Raw genomic sequence first — 22,221 nt, 5'->3', positions numbered from 1 at the left:
TGAACTTCTGAACATATTTCAATACTGTGTGTAAAAAATAATTTATAAGCCCTGATGATGGATCATTATTGGAGCAAAATTCCCTATGAAAATATCAATTTAATGAAGTAATTGGGATGATCCTTTGGGATTTAATGTAATTATAGACTTTTCAGGTAATGCTAAAACATAAATAACAAACTTGACAAAATAACAATTACAAACTGAATTCATATATCCTACTACATTTTGATGCGTGTCTGTACTCCAGCACGTATTCTAGTACGCTTTCTTACACCCAGTGAAACTCTTGCTGTGATACACATTCTCTGTTTTCTCCTGCAGTAGGTCGGCCTGCTCCATTGCTTTAAGGACATTTTTCTTGCATGTTTCCTGAACTTCCCTTGCCAAAAGAAACTCATCTAAAAATAAGCCTTCTCCAAATTAAAGATATCAAGTTCACACACACTGCCAAAATACTTGTCAAGTAATTCCACATAACGATGAATTATTTCCAGGGTAATTAGTTCATTGTCCTGATCCTCAATGGCACAGCAAAAATACAGGCTAGCATACCTTTTGTAAACTATCTTCAGATCGCGCCACTCAAGGAAGCTGCACATTTTCGGTTTCCTTGCTAAAACAGTTTGAGCAAGTTCTCTTGTAGTCTTTTTCTTCTCTTTGTCTGAGAGCGGGACATACCATTTCTGCAGTCGAAGCTTTGCCTGACGACTAAAAAGCAACATAAACTGCATGGTGGCGGCGGCTGAGGGGAAGCTGTGCTGAGCTGTTGGGTTTTAATGTTCATCTGTATTTGGTCCTGGACGCACATACGAGGTTTTTGCATCAGAGACAGATTATTATAACATCATCATCATTGTACATAATCTTTTTGTCCCAGTTCTTACGCTGGGGGATGTGATGAGAACCAGATGTTACCTCACCTGTAAAATGGGGTGTACTTTAGGTGAGAAATTCTGAGAAAATGAATCTGGGCATTTATTTAGAAGAGAAAGGCAGCTGTCCGCCTCCCCTTCTAAAATGAGGAAGAAAAAAAAAATCCTCTGCTGCTGGAAGGTAACATGGAAAGGATCCTGGGATCTCACCCCAATCCTTTTAGAATGTAAATAAATCTCTGCAGGGGCCAGAAAACCCAAGGGGCTCCAGCTTTCCAGCCCAGAGCTGTCTCCACTGTGCCAGGCTTCACCCTAACTGGAAATGTAAATGCACATCTCTGAAATTGGGTAAATCTCTTCAGTTCTCACCATCTATACAGATGTAAATTACTTTCCAGAGCTTGCTCTTAGTCCAGGATCTCAAGTTTTCATAATATTTGCTCATAAAGCCCTAAATGTACAGAAATACAGAAATGTTTTCTCTTATTTCCCCATGGTCTTCCAGAGTTAATTCTTCCTTCTGTCTCAACACACGGTTGTCCATCTAAAGCCGCATTTCCCAGTCATTTGCAGATAGATACAGCCATGTGACTGAGTCCTCATCAGTGGAAAATTTTACTTCTGGTATGGTGCCATGTGCAGTCTAATGTTGGAGCTATGAACTACCTTGAGTTTCTGTGGTATGCAACATGCATATTGCTGTGCTTCTCCCAAAACTTGAAAAACTCTTCAGTTCCCTTGTGAGTTTGTGGTGGGACCAGGGCTGCCTCAGTTTAAGAACTGGAAAATTAACCACTTAGAATTTGACAGATCAGTGAGTGATACTGTCAGAATTTGTTCATGTAATGCATATTAATGAGCTAAAATACACAAAGTGACTGTTTGGCTAAGCCATGTTGTAGGTTCTCATTTCACTCATCCATTTAACATCGTCTATGTGAAATTTCTGTTTAGAGATGGAATAGAACAAAGTCTGAGGCTAAAGAGAGCACTCATTTTCTTTAATTAGAAAATATTAGTTATGGGACCAAGTGGGTTCTTCCAACAGATGGTGACAAATTATTCTGGCTTTCTCCCATTAATTTCGCTTTCATTCCTGAAGGATTTTTTTCGCTGGGTTGAAACAATTCTGGGTTGACATTTTTCTTCAGTTCTTGAGAAATATTCACTTCCTTCTGGCTTTCATGGTTTCTGATGAGAAATTCACTGTTATTTGGAACAGCTCCCTGTATCTGATGAGTCTTTTCTCCTTAGCTGCTTTCAAGATTTTTACTTTGTCTTAACATTTCAGAAATTCGATTATGAGTGTCTTGAACTTCTTTGAGTGTGTACTATCTGAAGTTCAGTTTCTTGAATCTGTAGGTTTATGCCTTTTGTTAAATTCAGGAAATTTTCAGCCATTATATCTTTGAATACTTTTATAGCCCACACTCTATTCCTTTTATTTTGGGGACTCTGGTGACACCAATGCTAGAGCTTTAGTTACAAGAGTCCTTGAGACTTTTTTCTAGCCTATTTTCTCTGCTGTTCAGAAGGTGTAATTTCCATAGTTCCATCTTTCCTCTGACATCAACATGCTGCTACCGAGCCCATCCAGTGAGTTTATATTATTACTTTTTGAGTTGTATACTTTCCATTTAGGTCTCCTTTATATCTTCTATTTCTTTACTTTCTATTTTTTCAAGTTTTCAAATATTTGTAGTTGCTCATTGAAGCATTTTTATAATGACTGCTTTTAAATCCTTGTCAGATAATTCCAATGTCCATGTCATCCTAAGGTGGCATCTATGAATTGTCTTTTCCCATCCAAGTTGAGATATTTATTGTTCTGGATGTAATGAGTGATTTTTCTATTGTATCCTGGACATTGGAGGCATTGCTGTGAGACCCTGGATCTTATTAAATCTTCTTTTTTATTAATAGTAGACCTCTGCTGGTGCTACCAACAGAGAAATGGGATAAAAATCTAGGCTACCCATGTGGCCTCCACTGACATTCCACTCCACTGGGGAAGGGAGACCAGGAGGAGCACCCTGGCACTATCAGGTGGAGGGTGGATTTCAGGCTCCCCACTCCACCTCCTCTGCACCATCCCAGAAGAGCAGGGGAAGAGGGTCTCATAATCAATGAGGGATGGGGGTGGAGATGTGGGTTTTTCTATGCAATTTGGCTGCATTAGAGCAGTTTTATCAAAAGATTTGTGTCTCAACAGACTGTCCCTTCCCTCATCTTTTGGCAAGAGAAATCAGGCTTTATGAGAGGTTGTTTTGTCTACATGCATTGGGACTTCTGGGTGTGGGCTTTTCCGGAATATATGAGAGGCAAAAGCAAAACCTAGAGAACTCAATACCATGTTCCTTAAGTTTCAGGGTCCCTTGCCAGTCCACCTAATTCTCTCTACCTTTCAGAATCTTCTCACGTTTGTTTTATATATTATCTCCAGGGTTTTTGGCTTACTTAGTGGGAATAAGGGGAAATGCATCTGCTCTATCTTTTCTGGAACAAGAAGTCCAACTCCCTTAATGAAAGATACTACTTTTTCCCCTGGGTAACTCTACTGTCCCCACCTGGAGGAATGGGAGGAATTTTTCCAGCAAAGAACAAAATCTAGATGTATCTCTATTATTCTAAACAAGGTCCTTCCCCATGGGCGTCTGCTGCCCAATATGCCCAGAGTTCACTAATTGAAGAGGGAGGGAGGAATGAATGAGCCAGTGCGTGGGGAGATTTATAACAGAAAAACTATTTGTTTAGGGGTGGTTTGTTAGCATTTTTATTACTCCACCACATCCTACACTTAGAGTATAATAGGAAAGGAAACATACATTTAGAAAGTGAGCTTTAAAAGGTCACAATTAACCGGGCACGGTGGCTCACGCCTGTAATCCTAGCACTCTGGGAGGCCGAGGCGGGCGGATTGCTCGAGGTCAGGAGTTCGAAACCAGCCTGAGCAAGAGCAAGGCCCTGTCTCTACCATAAATAGAAAGTAATTAATTGGCCAACTAATATATATAGAAAAAATCAGCCGGGCATGGTGGCGCATGCCTGTAGTCCCAGCTACCTGGGAGGCTGAGGCAGTAGGATCGCTTGAGCCCAGGAGATTGAGGTTGCTGTGAGCTAGGCTGATGCCACGGCACTCACTCTAACCTGGGCAACAAAGTGAGACTCTGTCTCAAAAAAAAAAAAGGTCACAATTAAAGCATTATATACTCTCCCCCTCAGAAATTCCCCCTCCCCCAGCAAAGATTAAGGAAAGAAAAAAAAATGCTGTCTTTGCATTCTGTTTTTTATTTAGATCTTTACTTAATTGGACCTGTAACTTCTCACTTTTGGTTAAAGTGTCATAAGCTCTCTAATAATTACAACCCCCCCACTTTGTAAAGGTGAAAAGTTATGAACTTGATGTGGACAAGGTGGTTGTTAAAGACCAAACTTACATAATTACTGAGATCATGAATAAAGTGTTAATCTTCTTACTCTACAGCTCTTTCTCGGTTGAACCAGCAGATCTACCCTAGGTTTGAAGATTGATCGTGCCTAAAGTTGGCCATATTAGATGTAGACTGTCTTTGCTGCTTTCGATATTTGCTATCTTAGGCTGCTGGCTGGCCTCTTTATGCAGAGAAGAGCGGCTGCGATTCGAGTATTGAATCGGTTATTTCGAGCTTTCTTACTTCGACAAACATCCAGGGTTTTATAGGATCTGTCTTTTTTCTGAAATATACACTGCATTTCTTGTATGTTCTGCTTGTAAGTTTCTACTTTCCCTGTTTCTGATGGCTTCTGATTTTTCTTGTCCTGTTTCCGGTTGATTTGAATTGCCTTGCCTTGCAGAGTTCCCTCTTTATGATGCTGCAGCTCCTTCAAAATTTTCACCCTCTGCTGCAGGAGTTGGCATTCATGCTCCAGTGAAGCTGCAAGCAAGTGCAGTGAGCGGGTGTCCTGGTTCAGTCTCCTGACTTGCTCCTCCAGCCTGAGCTGAACGGGCGCTTCATTATTTGGTTGGACTTGGAAACAGACTCCACTCTTTTCAAGAGATTCTTTTACGTCTTCCTGAGATTTCTGATATGATTTTATCAGTTCACTGAGCTCCGTGTGTTGTTCACTCCAGTGTTCTGCTTCCTGTAGTAACTGCTCCATGTTGTTCCTAAGTTTCTGATTTTCTTCTTGAACATTAGGGAATTTACATTTTGCTGTTTCGTTACTTTGTGGAATTTCATGAAGGGCTTTTCTTTCTTCTGAATGATTTTCCAAATCCCTTGCAAAATCTTGTACTGTGTTCTTGGAGTTCTGGGTTTCCACTATCATCTCCTGTTTCTTTGTATTCTGTTCTTTCTCTGGGTCTAGACTAACAAGAAGGTTTTCCAATAGCATTTTATTTATTTCATCAAGTCCTCTGATTTTGTCTTTAAGTTCTGACATATCCTTGGAAATACTGCTTTCCTCACAAAGTTCTTTTGCTTCTGTGGTCTTCTCTTGAAAATCTGCCACGTCTTTAAGAATGTTTTTAATTTCTTTTAAGAGATATTTTAACTTCTGTTCAGTCTGTTGTTCTGTTACTTGATGGCTTCTATCTTTTAGGGAAGGGAGAGAGCCCCAGGCAGAAGGGAGACGTAATCCCATTTCAAATAAGGCAACTATAATCCTAGGGTCCAAAAATTCTTGATGGAGATCGGCAGTAGGGGTAACGGTTTCAGAGGGAGTGGGCTTCTTAGCTGATTTAGCAGAGGTAGCCATCAGAGCACAAGGAAAGTAGAAAACCTTAGATATTCCAGAAGGGGCAGGTGACGGTCTTCTGTGCAAATGGATGAAAAATGTGGAACCAAGCAGAAGCCAGAGACCAGAGTTAAGAACTAAAACTAGGGAGATGATGTTTAGGTGGAAGGTGGCATCTTAGAGGGCTTTGGGGGAAGGAGGGGTGGGAGAGGGGACCAGGAGCTGGGGCTCCATCTCTTTCCTCTAGGCTCCTGGTATTTATTCCCTGACCCTAGCAACCAGGTCTTTATTTTGTCACTGCACCATTGTGGCCTGTCCCTAGCTTCTGTCTCCTTTGTGTCACAATGGAAGCCTCTTACACTCCTGCCCGGTGACTCATGCATCAAAATCAACCTTGAGTTACACCTACTCCTCACCCCAGAAAGATCTACAACAGTCCTTCTCTTCCTCACTTTTCTAGGTTGCTATTCATCTCATTCTAACTGCATTATTTCCCTACCTCACCCTCACACTCCACAACCCCAACCTCCACGGCAGTGTTTCAGTACCACCTAAGGGCATGGCAGAGCCTCAGCCCTCCCTGGTGAGGTCTCCATTCTTCCAAAGCACCTGGAGGCCTTACTGCTCTCATTCTAGGAGAGACGTGACCATAAAAGAAAGTTATCCATATGAAACAGAATCCAGAGCACTGCATCTTTTGTGATTTTTGGAAAATAATGTCAGAAATCTATCCCTTCAAAAATACTCTACTGCAGTGAAAAGAAACTGAATTATTATTTAACAACACAGTTATAAGCTAGGACTTTTCTTGGCTTAGCAAGCTTATTATTGAATCATTTACACCAGATGATAGAAAACTTGAATCATTGCTCTTCACAGTAACTTGTTAAAATAACATCATTTATCTAAAGCATTGAAACAGCTATGGAGGGTTATAGAAAAGCCACTGAGTTTCATTAACTTAGTGTATTCTTGTCTTTTTGTCCTTATGAGTCAGGTCTTTGAGGATATGAAATTCAAAGAAAACGTTCCTTGTATGTGATTTTTTTTCTTGGCTTTCAAAATCTTTCTAGTGAGTACTTTACTAGAGATTTGCTTACAATCTTAAGGGAAAACTCAATTATTTTTCCTTAGGGAAGAGAAATTTATGTGGTTTTTTTTCTTCTTCTGCAGCTACCAACTCACTTTGGCTTTAATTTCCCTGAGCCTCATGTTAATCTTTCAGCCAGCTGGGCTCAGGGTTATAGTCCCTGACTACCCACAGATACAGCAGTGTTGGTCTTTTTACTGGAAAAAGAAGCACCTTTTGAAATTAGCTAAGCGTGGTGTAGTCCTAGCTACTTTGGAGGCTGATGTGAGAGTATCCTCTGAGCCCAAGAATTTGAGATTACATCAACCGTGATTGTGTTACTACACTCCAGCCTGGGTGACAGAGTGAGACTCTGTCTCTAAAAAAATAAATTGGAGAAAAAGAAACTATAGAGAAAAAACTTACAATGAATTTTTCTTTTTGTTAAAGCAGTTTGCCTTTACAAAATATAAAATCTGTGTTCTTCTTTAATGCATTTGAAGTTCAAAATGAATATCAATAGATAGAATATGTTACTCATAATTCTTTTGGTGCCAAATGCCAGAGACTAAACTCAAATTGGCTTAAGCCAAATAAACTGAGGCAGGGTGGAGTGCTGAGGGTGGCATTGACTCATGTAACTTAAAAGTCAAGGAGTAGCCTCTGGCATATCTGGATTTAGGGGGCTCAAGTTAAATAATTAGGATTTGACCTCACCATTGCTGAGTTGCCTCTTTGTCTCTGTGCCTCCTTCTTTTTTTTTTTTTTGAGACAGAGTCTCACTTTGTTACCCAGGCTAGAGTGAGTGCCGTGGCGTCAGCCTAGCTCACAGCAACCTCAAACTCCTGGGCTCAAGCGATTCTGCTGCCTCAGCCTCCCGAGTAGCTGAGACTACAGGCATGCGCCACCATGCCCGGCTAATTTTTTTTCTATATATATTAGTTGGCCAATTAATTTCTTTCTGTTTATAGTAGAGACGGGGTCTCGCTCTTGCTCAGGCTGGTTTCGAACTCCTGACCTTGAGCAATCCGCCCGCCTCGGCCTCCCAGAGAGCTAGGATTACAGGCGTGAGCCACCGCGCCCGGCCTGTGCCTCCTTCTTAAGGTTCCCTCTCTACATGGTGGTGCCCGGCAGCTCCAGGCTGCCGTTACAAATGTAACAACTCCAGAGAAATTATAAAGCAAATGTCTCTTTCTTTATAATTCCAGCAAAAGTGCCAAGGAAAGCATTGAGTTGCCCAGCTTGGATCATGTGCCCATGGAGTTTTGGGGTGGTCAGACCATGGACTGAAAGAGTGGCAGGTGGGGGTTGTATCAGAATGAAGGGGAATGAGCATATGATAGGCAAAATGGACAGCCGTCTACCACATAGTGCCTAAAACAGAATAATAGCACAAGGCATTGTTTTCTATCCAAATGAAAGACACTCTCTACCCCTTGGAGATTCTGATAAAATCCTTTTTTTTTTTTTTAGAGATGGGGTCTCTCGCTCTGTCACCCAGGCTGGAGTGCAGTGGCATGTTCATCACCGCAGCCTCAAAATCCTGAGTTCAAGCAATCTTCCCACCTCAGCCTCCCAAATAGCTAGGACTATAAGTGCATGTCACCATGCCTGGCTAATTTTTTATTTTTTTTATAATTTTTAAAATTTTAATTGTTTTTTGCAGGGACAGGGTCTCACTCTTTTGCCCAGGCTGGCCTCAAGCTTCTGGCCTCAAGCTATCCTCCTGCCCTGGCCTCCCAAAGCTCTGGGATTATAGGCGTGAGCCACTATGCCTGGCAAAAATCCTTTTTTTATGTGTGAATAATATTTTAACCCTTTTTTAAAATTTAAGACTTAGAGAAAAGCTACAAAAATAGTATAGAGAGTTCCCTTCACTTAGCATCCTCTAAAGTTAACATCTTATATACTACTACAATTGTAATATTGTACATTGTACTATTGTACATAGTACAATTATCAAAACTAACACTGGCACAATACTTCTAACTAAACTACAGATTACTGGGATTTTACCACTTTTCCCACTAATGTCCTTTTTCTGTTTCAGGATCCCACTCTGCATTTAGTTGTCATGTCTATTTTCTTCTGTGACAGAGCTCAATCTTTCCCTGTTTTTTGTGACATTTTTGAAGAGCATTCCTCAGTTATTTTGAAGAATTTCAATTTTTAGGCTATTTCCCCTCTAGATTGACTACCTACAAGTGCACTGCTGTTAATATAGCTAAAAGCCTCATACAGGTATTGATGCTTAAAATCTCACCCGGCATAGAATCTCTTGTGAATATGAAGATTCTAACCCTTGAATAGTCATCACCAATTAGCTGCTATTCTTTGGTTTAAAAAAATCTATTAAACCAGGCATAGTGGCCCATGCTTGTAATCCCAGCTACTCGGAAGGTGGAGCCAGGAGGATAGCTTGAGCCCAGGAGTTCTGGGCTATAGTGTGCCATGCATTAGGTGTCTTCACTAAGTTTGGCATCAATATGGTGACCTCCTGGGAATGGAGGACCACCAGATTACCTGAGGAGGGGTGAACCTGCCCAGGTCAGAAATGGAGTCAAAACCCTCATGCTGATCAGTAGTGGGACCGTGCCTGTGAATAGGCACTGCACTCCGGCCTGGGCAGCATAGCGAGACACTGCCTCTTAAACAAAACAAGAAACAAACAGAAAAACTATTAAACTTTATTTTATTGCATAAAATAACAATATTTTTATTATGTCAAAAACTTTCCATCATATTAAAATTATTCATACATATTTGAGCAAGAAATTAATTATTGTAACCTAGAGAATAAATTATCTATGAATCCATACTTATATAAACACACAGTTGAATGAATAAATAAACAAAGGAAAAGAGACTGTATTCTTTTTGTTCTTTTTTTTTTTTTTTGAGACAGAGTCTCATTCTGTTGCTTTAGCTAGAGTGCTGTGGTATCAGTCTAGCTCACAGCAACCTCAAGCTCCTGGGCTCAAGCAACCCTTCTGCCTCAGCCTCCCGAGTAGCTGGGACTACAGGCATGCACCATCATGCCCGGCTAATTTTTTTTTTTTTTTTTTTTGAGACAGAGTCTTGCTTTGTTGCTCAGGCTAGAGTGAGTGCCTGGCGTCAGCCTAGCTCACAGCAACCTCAAACTCCTGGGCTCAACCAATCCTGCTGCCTCAGCCTCCTGAGTAGCTGGGACTACAGGCATGCGCCACCATGCCTGGCTAATTTTTTCTATATATTTTTAGTTGGCCAATTAATTTCTTTCTATTTATAGTAGAGACGGGGTCTCACTCTTGCTCAGGCTGGGTTCAAACTCCTGACCTCGAGCAATCTGCCCGCCTCGGCTTCCCACTGGCTAATTTTTTCTATATATATTTTTAGTTGTCCAGCTAATTTCTTTCTATTTATAGTAGAGACGGGGTCTTGCTCTTGGTCAGGTTGGTCTCAAACTCCTGACTTTGAGCAGTTCTCTCACCTCAGCCTCCCAGGGTGCTAGATTTACAGGCATGAGCCATCATGCCTGGCCAAGAGACTGTATTCTTTGCCAAATAATTCCAATTAATAAATGTAAAAGGAATAAGGGAAATAGAAAACTACCACTAGAACACCATGTATAATAATAATTGTTGGAGGCAAGATCTACCCATGGGTACTAAAATTAGTAGACAAAAATGTAAGGAGAAACAGGATATTTGCATAGTCTCAAAGTATCTCTCCAAGATATTTGTTAATTACAAAGGGAAAGATAGTAACTTTATAATGGATAAATCCAGCAGATAACCTCTTAAAGGAGTGATCAAGGTTAATATTACCAGAAATAAGACATGCTGACATGTGCTGACATGTGTTGACATGATATGATATGCTAAGAAGGACATATCACTTCTGTAGCATCTTGCCAGAAATGGATAACCTAAATCTAATAATGATTAGAAATTAGATAAACACAAACTAAGACAAATAGTTGTTATTCTGTTTTAGGCACAATGTAGTAAGCATCTATTGGTTTTGCCTGACAGACGCTCATTCTCCATGTGAATAATTTTAATATGATGTAAACTTTTGGTATAATAAAACACATTTTTATTTTATGTAATTATTTAATAGTTTTTTTAAACCAAAGAATAATAGCTAATTGACTACCCAAAGGTTAGAGTCTTCATATTCACAAGGAATTCTATACAGCATGTGACTTTAAACATCATTATCTGTCTGATACTTTTATTAACAGATGTAGTGGTGCACTTATAGGCAGCCAGTCTAGAGGGGAAATTGTCTAAAGATTGTAATTTTTATTCTAAGAACCTAAATACAGAACCCCTTTTTCTCGGATGTCCTTTTCTCCTTGACCACCAGGTGGTGGTATGGGCTTTAAAAATCACCATACAAGCACTACATTTGTGTGTGTGTGTGTGTGTGTGTGTGTGTGTTCACGCGCGCGCAATACTATCTGAACTCTAGATTGAGTGGCACCTTAGAGATATTCTCATCCACAGTCTTACTTTTTCAGAGTTTGGGAGTGTAGATTCTAAGAGACATGCCCAAGATTACATCTATTTATATAATGAGAGCTGGGATTAGAGTCCAAGTCTCCTGCCTTGTTAAAGTTGCAGGAGAGGCAGGTTCTGCAGATCACGAGGCTGTGGAAGAATTTTTAAAACCCATACCTGCTAAGTGTTATACAGGAAAAGGACTAAGTGGAAGAGCAGGTTTTCAATGCTGATGAAATTGGCTTATTTTACAAGCACATTGGCAAACAAGCTTATACAACACAAATGGCATTTCATCTTACAAAAATGTTGAGACCAGAGTCTCACAAGAACCTAGCCCAAGGCCGGGCGCGGTGGCTCACGCCTGTAATCCTAGCTCTCTGGGAGGCCGAGGCGGGCGGATTGCTCGAGGTCAGGAGTTCGAAACCAGCCTGAGCAAGAGTGAGACCCCGTCTCTACTATAAATAGAAAGAAATTAATTGGCCAACTAATATATATACAAAAAATTAGCCGGGCATGGTGGCACATGCCTGTAGTCCCAGCTACTTGGGAGGCTGAGGCAGGAGGATTGCTTGAGCCCAGGAGTTTGAGGTTGCTGTGAGCTAGGCTGACGCCACGGCACTCACTCTAGCCTGGGCAACAAAGTGAGACTCTGTCTCAAAAAAAAAAAAAAAAAAAAGAACCTAGCCCAGTATTGCCCCTAGAAACAATAGCTCAGTATTCACTAATTGGATTTTCAAGGCAACTTTACAGAATATATCTACTGCAAATGATGAAAATCAACTATATGTAGGAATAAGATAAACAAAAGAAGTGCAAAACTTACACTCTGAAAACCACAAAACATTGTTGTAAGAAATTAAAATTTTAAATAAATGGGGAAAAGTCTCATGTTCATGGATTTGAAGACTTAATAATATTGCGAGGGTGGTGATATTCCCACTGATTTATAGATTTAATACAGTCCCTGTCAAACTACCAGCTGCCTCATGCAGAAATTGATAAGCTAATCATAAAATTCATATGAAAATTCAAGGAATCCAGAATAATCAAAACAATCTTGAAAAAGAAGAATAAAGTAGTAAGTCCCACATTACCTGATTTCAAGACTTATTTAGTACAAAGCCACAGTGTGGTATTAATGAAAAGATAGATACATAAATTAATGGAACAAAATAGATAGCTCAGAAATAGACCACACAGTCAACTGATTTTTATCAAAGAAACAAAAGCAAGTCAATGGAAAAAGATAGTCTTTTCGACAAATAGTGCTGAACAAATTAAATATTCACATGGAAAAACTATAAACTTTGACACATATCTCATACCTTAGACAAAAATTAACTCTAAATGAATCATAGACTTAAATGTAAAATACAAAACTATAAAACTTCTAGAAGCGGCCAGGCTTGGTAGATCATGTTTGTAATTTCAGAACTTTGAAAGGCTGAGATGAGAGGATTGCTTGAGGTCAGGAGTTTGAGACCAACCTGGGCAACATAGTGAGATCCTGTATCTATTTTATTTTATTTTATTTTATTTTATGAGACAGTGTCTCCTTCTGTCATCCTAGGGAGAGTGCAGTGTGTCAGCCTACCTCACAGCAACCTCAAACTCCTGGGCTCAAGCAATCCTCTTGACTCAGCCTCCCAAGTAGCAGGGGCTACAGGAATGTGCCACCATTCCTGGCTAATTTTTCTATTTTTAGTAGAGACAGGTCTCACTCTTGCTTAGGCTGGTCTCAAACTCCTGATCTCAAGCAATCCTCCCGCTTCAGCCTCACAAAGTGCTAGGATTACAGGTGAGAGCCACTGTGCCCAGCCTTGCTCCTAGGTATTAACTCCACTGTTTTAAAAACTTTGAAAACTTATGTCCACAAAAAACCTGTATGTGAATGTTTATAGCAACTTTATTCACAATTATCAAAAATTGGAGCCAGGCACAGTGGCATGTGCCTGTCTGTAATCCCAGCTGCTCAGGAGGCTGAGATAGGATGATCACATTTGTGAATAGCCACTGCATTCTAGCCTGGGCAACATAGTGAGATCAGGCTCTAAAAAAAAAAAATTAATTGGAAGCAACAAAATGTCCTTCGATAAGTGAATGGATAAACAAACTGTGGTACATATGATGGAAAAGTATTCAGCAAGAAAACCAGAAAATGCTATTCATTCACACAATAGCATGGATGAATCTTAAATGTATTTTGCTAAGTGAAAAAAATCAGACTGGAAATGCTATATATCGGATAATTCCATTCACAAGACATTTTAGAAATGGTAAAACTATAGGGATGGAAGACAGATCACTGGTTTCCAGGGATCCGGGAATTAGGAAGGACAGAAGTTAACTAGGAAAAGCATGGGCTATTCTAAACTAACCCATATAGTACTGGAGTGACGGATATATGACTCTATGTGTTTAACAAAACCCATGATACTTACAGCACAAAGAGTGAACCTTAAAGTATGAAAATTAGGAAAATAAATCAACCAGGAGGCCAAGGATACAAGGGATGGAATGCTGATACTGAGAAAGCTTAATGATTTATTTCCAAAGAGTAGGCTACAGAAAGGGGGAATCAAAGTAACTTTACAGTGGAGAACCGGGCAGTCACCACCTTAACCAAGTGATCCAAGTTAACATCACCAGTAAAGGGACAAACAAATTTTTCTGTGCCTCCTGCATGATGTACCAAGGATACATCACTGCTATAGCATTCATGGCCAAAATGCTTAATATGAATGTAAGCATGAGAAAACAACAGAAAAAAACAAAATTGAAGGACATCTATAAAATAACGGACTATACTCTTCAAAAAGTCAAGATCATGAAATCAAAGGAAGACTGGGGAACTGTTTAAAGGAGACTAAAGAGCCATGACAACTAGATGAAATATGTGATCCTGGACTGGATCCTGAAAAAAAAGTGATCTATATGTTTTGGACACAAATTAAAATTTGAATACAGTCTGTAGATTGAAGCTCAGGTATCAGTACTTTTTAAAGCTCCCAGGAGATTTCCACATGCAGCCAAGTTTGAGAACCAGTAGAGTTCCTCCCCTGGTTTTCACTTAGACCTCACTGTTGGCCCAATCCGACCAGGCAGTTCCTAACTCTTGCGATAGAGAGCCTCAGGATCTCTAGGAAGCTCTGAAGACAGCGAGATTGTAAAGATGACATGCCATAAGCCTAATATTGGCATGCTTTCATGGTAATTAATGAGACTAATGATAATGTAACTGCATTAAAAGAATTACAGAGGACTTGAATGATGTAACTAATCTTCTTCCCTATCACAATGTTTCTTGGTCATCAATTCTGCCTTGTTTCTTAATTTCTAGAGACAAGCTTCGATTGCTAAAGTAAAAAGGGCACAGGATGAAATCAATGCAAGAATAAGGTTAACCACCAAAGTAGCTTGCCTCCAGGTATCAGATTTCAGTTCTCTTGACTGTCAGGACTAGGAACCCTTCCATCCTTTCTTTATCTCCTCTGGGCCCAGAATGTGGACATTTTCACCTACTCAAAGACTTGTTACTATTTATAAGAGCTGAAATCTATAAGAAATAAAAAAAACACAGCTGGGTGCGGTGGCCCGTGCTTGCAATCCCAGGTACGTGGGAGGCTGAGGCGGGAGGATATCTTGAGCCCAGGGGTTTGGGGCTGCAGGAAGCTATGATCACACCCCTGCACAATAGCGCCGCCGCCTGTCTCACCTCCCAACTATGGCCCCACCTCGCTTTGCTTTCCAGGCAAACTGCTGGACACTATTCCCATTTCCTCACTTCTGCTTACTCTTCAAACGACTAGAATCTGCCTTCTTGCCCAGAACTTTACAAAATTCCTTAAAGATGTTCTTGCTGATAAAGCCAAAGGGCAACTTTCCATCCTTTATTGACTGTCCTCAGCAGCGTTTGACACTCCCAGCCATCCCCAACGTGCACACCCAGAACAAGGTTTTTTTGGTTTTTTTTTTTGATTTCAGGATATTATAGGGGTACAAACATTTCGGTTACATGTTATGACTTTGCCACACCCAAACCATGATTTGAGGCCTGCCCTTTTACCCCTACAACGCTCACCACATCCATTAGTTGTGAGTTTACCCACCCCCAACCCCTAAAGATTATTACTACCGTGTGAGCACCTTAGTGTTGATCCGTTAGTGCCAATTTGCTGGCGAGTACGTGTGGTGCTTATTCTTCCATTCTTGAGATACCTCACTTCGGAGGATGGGTTCAAGGCTATCCAGAACAAGTTTTGAAGTCAGCAGCCTGAGTTCATCCTGGCTTGGTTTCTTACTAGCCCAGCAAATACAGCCAGTTACAATAAAATTTATTTTTAAAAAATCAAACCAAACCAAAAACCCCATCATTGAATTATATAGGAATCAAGTTTCTTTTTTAATATATATAGAAGTGGATTTGCTTGTATTTCATTTAGGACTTTGATACTATGTTTATGAGCAATGTTTTTGGTTTTGCTTTTTAAGCACAAAAGAGAGTTTATTGTCTTATTTAACTGAGGAATCCACTCACATTTATGTTTCTGAATAAGAGAGATTTTAATTTTTTGTGTGTTTGCTGAACCTGTCTGATCTGAGTGTCAGGGTTAAACAAGTCTTGCAAAATGACTTATGCAATTTTCCTTCTTTTCTATTCTCTGAAATAGTTAATGTAGGATGAAGATTAGCTGTCCTTTGACATTTTATTAAACAAACCTCTGAAAATGTCGGGGTGAACTTCTACTTGAGCAGGATGATGTCGAGATACCATGGACAATCTTCCCAGTAAAACTAGTAGGCATGCTGGAGTGAATGTTTTTAAAATTATGTAACTGTATTGTTGAGCTAGCCAAAAATAAAAAATAAAAAAATAATAATAATCAAAACACAAGAAAAAGCAGGAATTTGGAGGAGGCAAGAAACTAGATTCTTCTTTCCCTCAGGGTGTCTCCAAATTCTGGTAAACTTAAATTTTAGTTTTGATGGCTGAGTTGAATACAGGAGGGTAGATGACAAAATCCATCTCAGAGTCTAATTGAAGATTCCCCTGCAAAGCTGGGTCTGCAAAAGGCTAAGCCCTTTGCCTAACGGTAAACTAGAAATAAGTGCACACCAGGGAAGAGGAGAATAAGGAAATTTGCTTATCTCGACCTTGTTGCTGAGTGGAGAGAGGGTGAAATGACTTCCTTGAAAATTTAAAGCCAGTTTTTATTTGGTCACAAGGCTGCCTAAAGTAAATTTTCCAGTTGTCTTTGTGACTAAATATAGTCATGACTACATGTTCTGGCCAATGGGATGTAAGGGGAAGTGATTCGTGATTCTTGTATTCCATTTAGGATTTTTCCATGTATGTTCATAAATAAGATTTTTAATGTTCTTTCCTTGTGATGGTCTTTTCTGGTCTGAGAGTTCTTAGAAAGGGAGAAAGGTATTAGGGTAGATAGCTAGCCGTCTCTGCCACAGGGCTGCAAGAGCCGAACGAAACACAGAAAGGGGTGTCAAAAGAATGTCACAGAAATAGAATTTTTACATGAGCGAGATGGATTCTAATTCTCCCCTCTCCCCCCGCCACCCCCTGCTTTTTTTAGAGAGATGGGGTCTTGCTCTGTCCCCCAGACTACTGGAGAGCAGTTGCTAATCATAGCTCACTGTAGCCTTGAACTCCTGGGCTCAAGTGGGCTCAAGTGATCCTCCCACGTCAGACTCCTGAGTAGGTAGGACTATAGCCATGTGCCACCACGCCCAGCTGTTTTCTTTTTTTTTTTTTTTTTGTAAAGATTGGGAGGGGGGTCTTGCTACGTTGCCCAGGCTGGTCTGAAACTCCTGGGCTCAAGCGATCCTCCTGCCTTGACCTCTCAAAGTCCTGGGATTACAAGGAGGAGCCAACACGCTTGGCCTGATTCTAATTTTTTTTTTTTTTTTTTTGAGACAGAGTCTCACTGTATTGCCTGGGCTATAGTGCCGTGGCGTCAGCCTAGCTCACAGCAACCTCAAACTCCTGGGCTCAAGCGATCCTCCTGCCTCAGCCTCACAAGTAGCTGGGACTACAGGCATGCGCCACCATGCCCGGCTAATTTTTTCTATATATTTTTAGTTGGTCAATTAATTTCTTTCTATTTCTTTAATTTCTTTCTAGTAGAGACGGGGTCTCGCTCTTGCTCAGGCTGGTTTCGAACTCCTGACCTTGAGCAATCCTCCCCCTCAGCCTCCCAGAGTGCTAGGAATACAGGCATGAGCCACCGCGCCCGGCCTTCTAATTTTTTAAAGAAGATCCCAGCCCTAAATGTGAGCCAAGATAGCTGCCTCGCAAAAGAAGCCATAATTAGTGATGGACTGTGGAGGAAGATGAAGTGAATTATTGCTTTTCTTCTTATGCCATTTTTGTGGGGTTCCCACAGAAAGGAGATGGGAATAGGAGTTTTATTTTTTTATAACAGCAATATCACTCAATTCTTTTAACATCTTCCAAGTTATATGCTGAAAAATCAGATAGTGATCTAGCATGAGAAACTATTTTTAAAAAATAATTTGAGGGGCCGGGCGCTGTGGCTCACGCCTGTAATCCTAGCTCTTGGGAGGCCGAGGCGGGCGGATTGCTCAAGGTCAGGAGTTCAAAACCAGCCTGAGCAAGAGCGAGACCCCGTCTCTACTATAAATAGAAAGAAATTAATTGGCCAACTGATATATATATAAAAAAAATTAGCCGGGCATGGTGGCGCATGCCTGTAGTCCCAGCTACTCAGGAGGCTGAGGCAGGAGGATCGCTTGAGCCCCGGAGTTTGAGGTTGCTGTGAGCTAGGCTGACGCCACGGCACTCACTCTAGCCTGGGCAACAAAGTGAGACTCTGTCTCAAAAAAATAAAAAAAATAAAAAAAAAAATAATTTGAGGCCAGGCGCAGTGACTCACGCCTGTAATCCTAGCACTCTGAGAGGCTGAGGCAGGTGGATCCCTCGAGGTCAGGAGTTCTAAACCAGCCTGAGCAAGAGCGAGACCCCATCTATACTAAAAATAGAAAGAAATTAATTGGCCAACTAAAAATATAGAAAAAATTAGCTGGGCATGGTTGCACGTGCCTTTAGTCCCAGCTACTTGGGAGGCTGAGGCAGAAGGATCACTTGAGCTCAGGAGTTTGAGGTTGCTGTGAGCTAGGCTGATGCTATGGCTCTCTAGCCCAGGCAACAGAGTGAGACTCTGTCACAAAAAATAATAATAATAATAATAATTTGAGTGCAAACATGTAGATTAGCTCATCTTCAATTTTGTTGATTGTAAAAAATTAGAAACCACTTGAAACTTGACTTGCAAAAGACTTTGCCATCTATTCATAAAGATTACTCACATTTTCTATTTTTAATAACTTTGCCAAAAAGATTTTAGAAAAAAATTAGCAATTGACTTTATTTTTGTGTGTAGGGGAACCAGTATTTAGAGGTACTTTGTTTATTCCAATATACTCAGAGAGGACTTGGAATAAAAGCAAAATATTAAGGTTGGTGTAAAAGTAATTTCAGTTTTAGCATTGTTGACATTTGCCATTTGATATTGGAATGCATTCTTTATTTTTTTTTTAATTTTAAAGAGATTTATTCTGAGCCAAATTTGAGAACCATGAACCACTGCCAAGAGGCCTTGGGCAAGTGGACTCAATGTGGCTGGGTTACAGTTTGGTTTTTATACATTTTAGAGACAAGGGTTATGGGTAAAGCCATCAATCAATGTGTGGGAGGCATACATTGGTTTGGCCCAAAAAGGAGGGCCATCTCGAAGGGGGGGGGCTTACAGGTTATAGGTGGGTTTAAAGATTCTTTAGATTGTAATTGGCTAAAGACATGAAGCTTTGTCTAAAGACCTGGAATGTTTTAACATAAACTGTTTACCAGAGATAAGCCACCATTTGTTGCATATTGAGGGCCTGCAGGTTTGTCCTGAATACCCTTAGGCCTGTTAATGGGTTACAAAGGAAGTTTCCAAGAAGGGAGGGGGGCATGATAAGGCATGTCTGACCTCCCTCCTCCTGGCAGGCAACTTTGCCCTAGAATATTCCTTTGGCCACGAGGGGGTGGAATGCATTCTTAAATGTGGTTATGTTATACATCATTTTAATGTGCATTTCTCGCTGTATGTATTTTTGCTAATGACTTGTTACTTGCTGTTTACTTTGTATTTATTTTAGACTATGGCAATGATGTTAGACAAAAAGCAAATTCGGCCTGGCAGGGTGGCTCACGCCTATAATCCTAGCTCTCTGGGAGGCCGAGGCGGGCAGATTGCTCGAGGTCAGGAGTTTGAAACCAGCCTGAGCAAGAGTGAGACCCTGACTCTACTATAAATAGAAAGAAATTAATTGGCCAACTAATACATATAGAAAAAATTAGCTGGACATGGTGGCACATGCCTGTAGTCCCAGCTACTCGGGAGGCTGAGGCAGCAGGATGGCTTGAGCCCAGGAGTTTGAGGTTGCTGTGAGCTAGGCTGACACCATGGCTCTCACTCTAGCCTGGGCAACAAAGCGAGACTCTGTCTCAAAAAAAAAAAAAAAAAAGCAAATTCGAGTGATTTTCTTATTTGAGTTTAAAATGAGTCATAAAGCAGGGGAGACAACTTGCAACATCAACAACACATTTGGCCCAGGAACTGCTAATGAACGTACAGGGGTTCAAAAAGCTTAGCAAAGGAGACGAGACCCTGAAGATGGGGAGCGCAGTGGCCAGCCGTCGGAAGTTTAACACGGCCAATTGAGAGCAGTCATCAAAGCTGATCCTCTTACAACTACATGAGAAGCTGCCGAAGAACTCAATGTGTTGACCATTCTACGGTCTGTCATTCGGCATTTGAAGCAAATTGGAAAGGTGAAAACGCTAGATGAGCGGGTGCCTCCTGAGCTGACCGAAAATCAAAAAAATCATTGTTTTGGAAGGTTGTCTTCTTCTTGTACACAACAACAAACCATTTCTCGATCCGATTGTGACGTGCGAGGAAAAGTGGATTATATAGGACAACTGGTGACGACTAGCTCAGTGGTTGAACTTTGGAGAGGAAGCTCCAAAGCACTTCCCAAAGCCAAACTTGAGCCAAAAAAGGTCATGGTCACTGTTTGGTGGTCTGCTGCCGGTCCCATCCACTATGGCTTTCTGAATCGCAGTGAAACCATTACATCCGATAAGTATGCTCAGCAAATCGATGAGATGCACCAAAAACAGCAACGCCTGCAGATGGCATTAGTAAACAGAAAGGACCCAGTTCTTTTCCACAACAATGCCTGACCGCATGTTGCACAACCAACGCTCCCAAAGTTGAATGAATTGAGCTATGAAGTTTGGCCTTGTCTACCATATTCACCTGACCTCTCGCCAACCGACTACCACTTCTTCAAGCATCTCCACAACTTTTTGCAGGGAAAATGCTTCCACAACCAGCAGGATGCAAAAAATGCTTTCCAAGAGTTTGTGGAATCTCAAGTACAGATTTTTATGCTACAGGAATAAACAAACTTATTTCTTGTTGGCAAACACGTGTCGATTGTGATGGTTCCTATTTGATTAATAAAGACATGTTTGAGCCTAGTTACAATGATTTAAAATTCACGGTCTGAAATCGCAAATACTTTGTGTCAACCTAATACTAAATTTTAATTATTTTTTTGAGACAGAGTCTTGCTCTGTTGCCCAGGCTAGAGTGTTGTGGAATCAGCCTAGCTCACAGCAACCTCAAACTCCTGGGCTCAAGCGATCTTCCTGCCTCAGCCTCTGTAGCTGGGACAACAGGCGGGTGCTACCATGCACAGCTAATCTTTTCTATTTTTAGTAGGTCTTGCTTTGCTCAAACTCCTGACCTCAATGATCCTCCTGCCTTGGCCTCCCAGAGTGCCAGGATTACAGGCGTGAGCTATGGTGCCTGGCCTAAATTTTAAAATTTTAATATACTTTGCTAATGCAACATACTTTGATAAAATGCTTTTATGTTCTCTCATACTATTTGTTAAAATCATAAAACTACACATTTACTCATTTAATTTATATAAAATGTCCACCGTATAAGATAGTCCTCCTTGTTAAAGATTAAGCCAGGCTGGGCATAGTGGCTTACACCTGTAAGCCTAGTACTTTGGGAGGCTGAGGTGGGAGGATCACTTGATACCAGGAGTTAGAGACCAGCCTGGGCACCATAGTAAGACCCCATCTCTACATAAAAAAAAAAAAATTAGCCAGGTGTGGTGGTGCAAGCCTATAGTCCCAGTTATGATACTTGGAGGCTGAGGCAGGAGGACCACTTGAGCCCAGGCACTTGAGGTTGCAGGGAGCTCTGATGACACCACTGCCCTTTAGTCCAGGCTTCAGAGAGAGATCCTGTCTCAAGAAAACAAAACAAAACAAAGCAACTCAAAATGCATTTGTAAAGATAGTTTACTAAAAGCAGTCAGAATAATACTATAATAACACAGTACTCATAATTAATCTATTTTTATATAAAACTACAGGAACAACAATAAATCTATATGCCATTTCTTATTATTTTATTTGCAATAATATAGTGTAATACACAGCTAAAATTATCAGTTATTTATGAAAGGACAAAATGATTTTTAAAAGACACAGTATTTGTTCAGTAAATGAGTATGTGCATTGAATTCTGGTGTTAGCTTTTGGAAATAATTAAATAAAAGACATAAAATTTTCAGAAATAGCACCATTAATTCCATTAGCCATTATGATCTGACGCCACGGCACTCTAGCCCAGACAACAGAGCAAGACTCTGTCTCAAAAAAAAAAAAACAGGCCGGGCGCGGTGGCTCACGCCTGTAATCCTAGCACTCTGGGAGGCTGAGGCGGGCGGATTGCTCAAGGTCAGGAGTTCGAAACCAGCCTGAGCGAGACCCCGTCTCTACTAAAAAAATAGAAAGAAATTAATTGACCAACTAAAAGTATATATACAAAAAATTAGCCGGGCATGGTGGTGCATGCCTGTAGTCCCAGCTACTCGGGAGGCTGAGGCAGGAGGATCGCTTGAGCCCAGGAGTTTGAGGTTGCTGTGAGCTAGGCTGACGCCATGGCACTCACTCTAGCCTGGG

General features: G+C 40.8%; 1 protein-coding gene and 1 pseudogene across 1 annotated transcript; both read right to left on the bottom strand.

Annotated features, from left to right (window-relative positions):
• Positions 1-258: 258 nt before the first annotated feature.
• LOC142873802 (AP-1 complex subunit sigma-2 pseudogene) lies at positions 259-734 on the bottom strand (annotated as a pseudogene).
• A 3,409-nt stretch (positions 735-4,143) lies between these two features.
• Positions 4,144-5,871, bottom strand: SPZ1 (spermatogenic leucine zipper 1). Its single transcript, XM_012766827.3, has one exon. The coding sequence runs from the start codon at positions 5,610-5,612 to the stop codon at positions 4,464-4,466; it is 1,149 nt and encodes a 382-aa protein (XP_012622281.1). The 5' UTR covers positions 5,613-5,871; the 3' UTR covers positions 4,144-4,463.
• Between the last annotated feature and the right edge of the window lie 16,350 nt (positions 5,872-22,221).

Source organism: Microcebus murinus, chromosome 11 (genome assembly GCF_040939455.1).
Source record: "Microcebus murinus isolate Inina chromosome 11, M.murinus_Inina_mat1.0, whole genome shotgun sequence".
Taxonomy (NCBI): Eukaryota; Metazoa; Chordata; class Mammalia; order Primates; family Cheirogaleidae; genus Microcebus; species Microcebus murinus.
Note: the sequence above shows the minus strand (reverse complement) of the source record. Positions and strands in the feature narration are given on the sequence as shown.

Excerpts from the sequence above, each read along its gene's own strand:
- SPZ1 (XM_012766827.3), bottom strand. The coding sequence starts at position 5,612 with ATGGCTACCTCTGCTAAATCAGCTAAGAAGCCCACTCCCTCTGAAACC.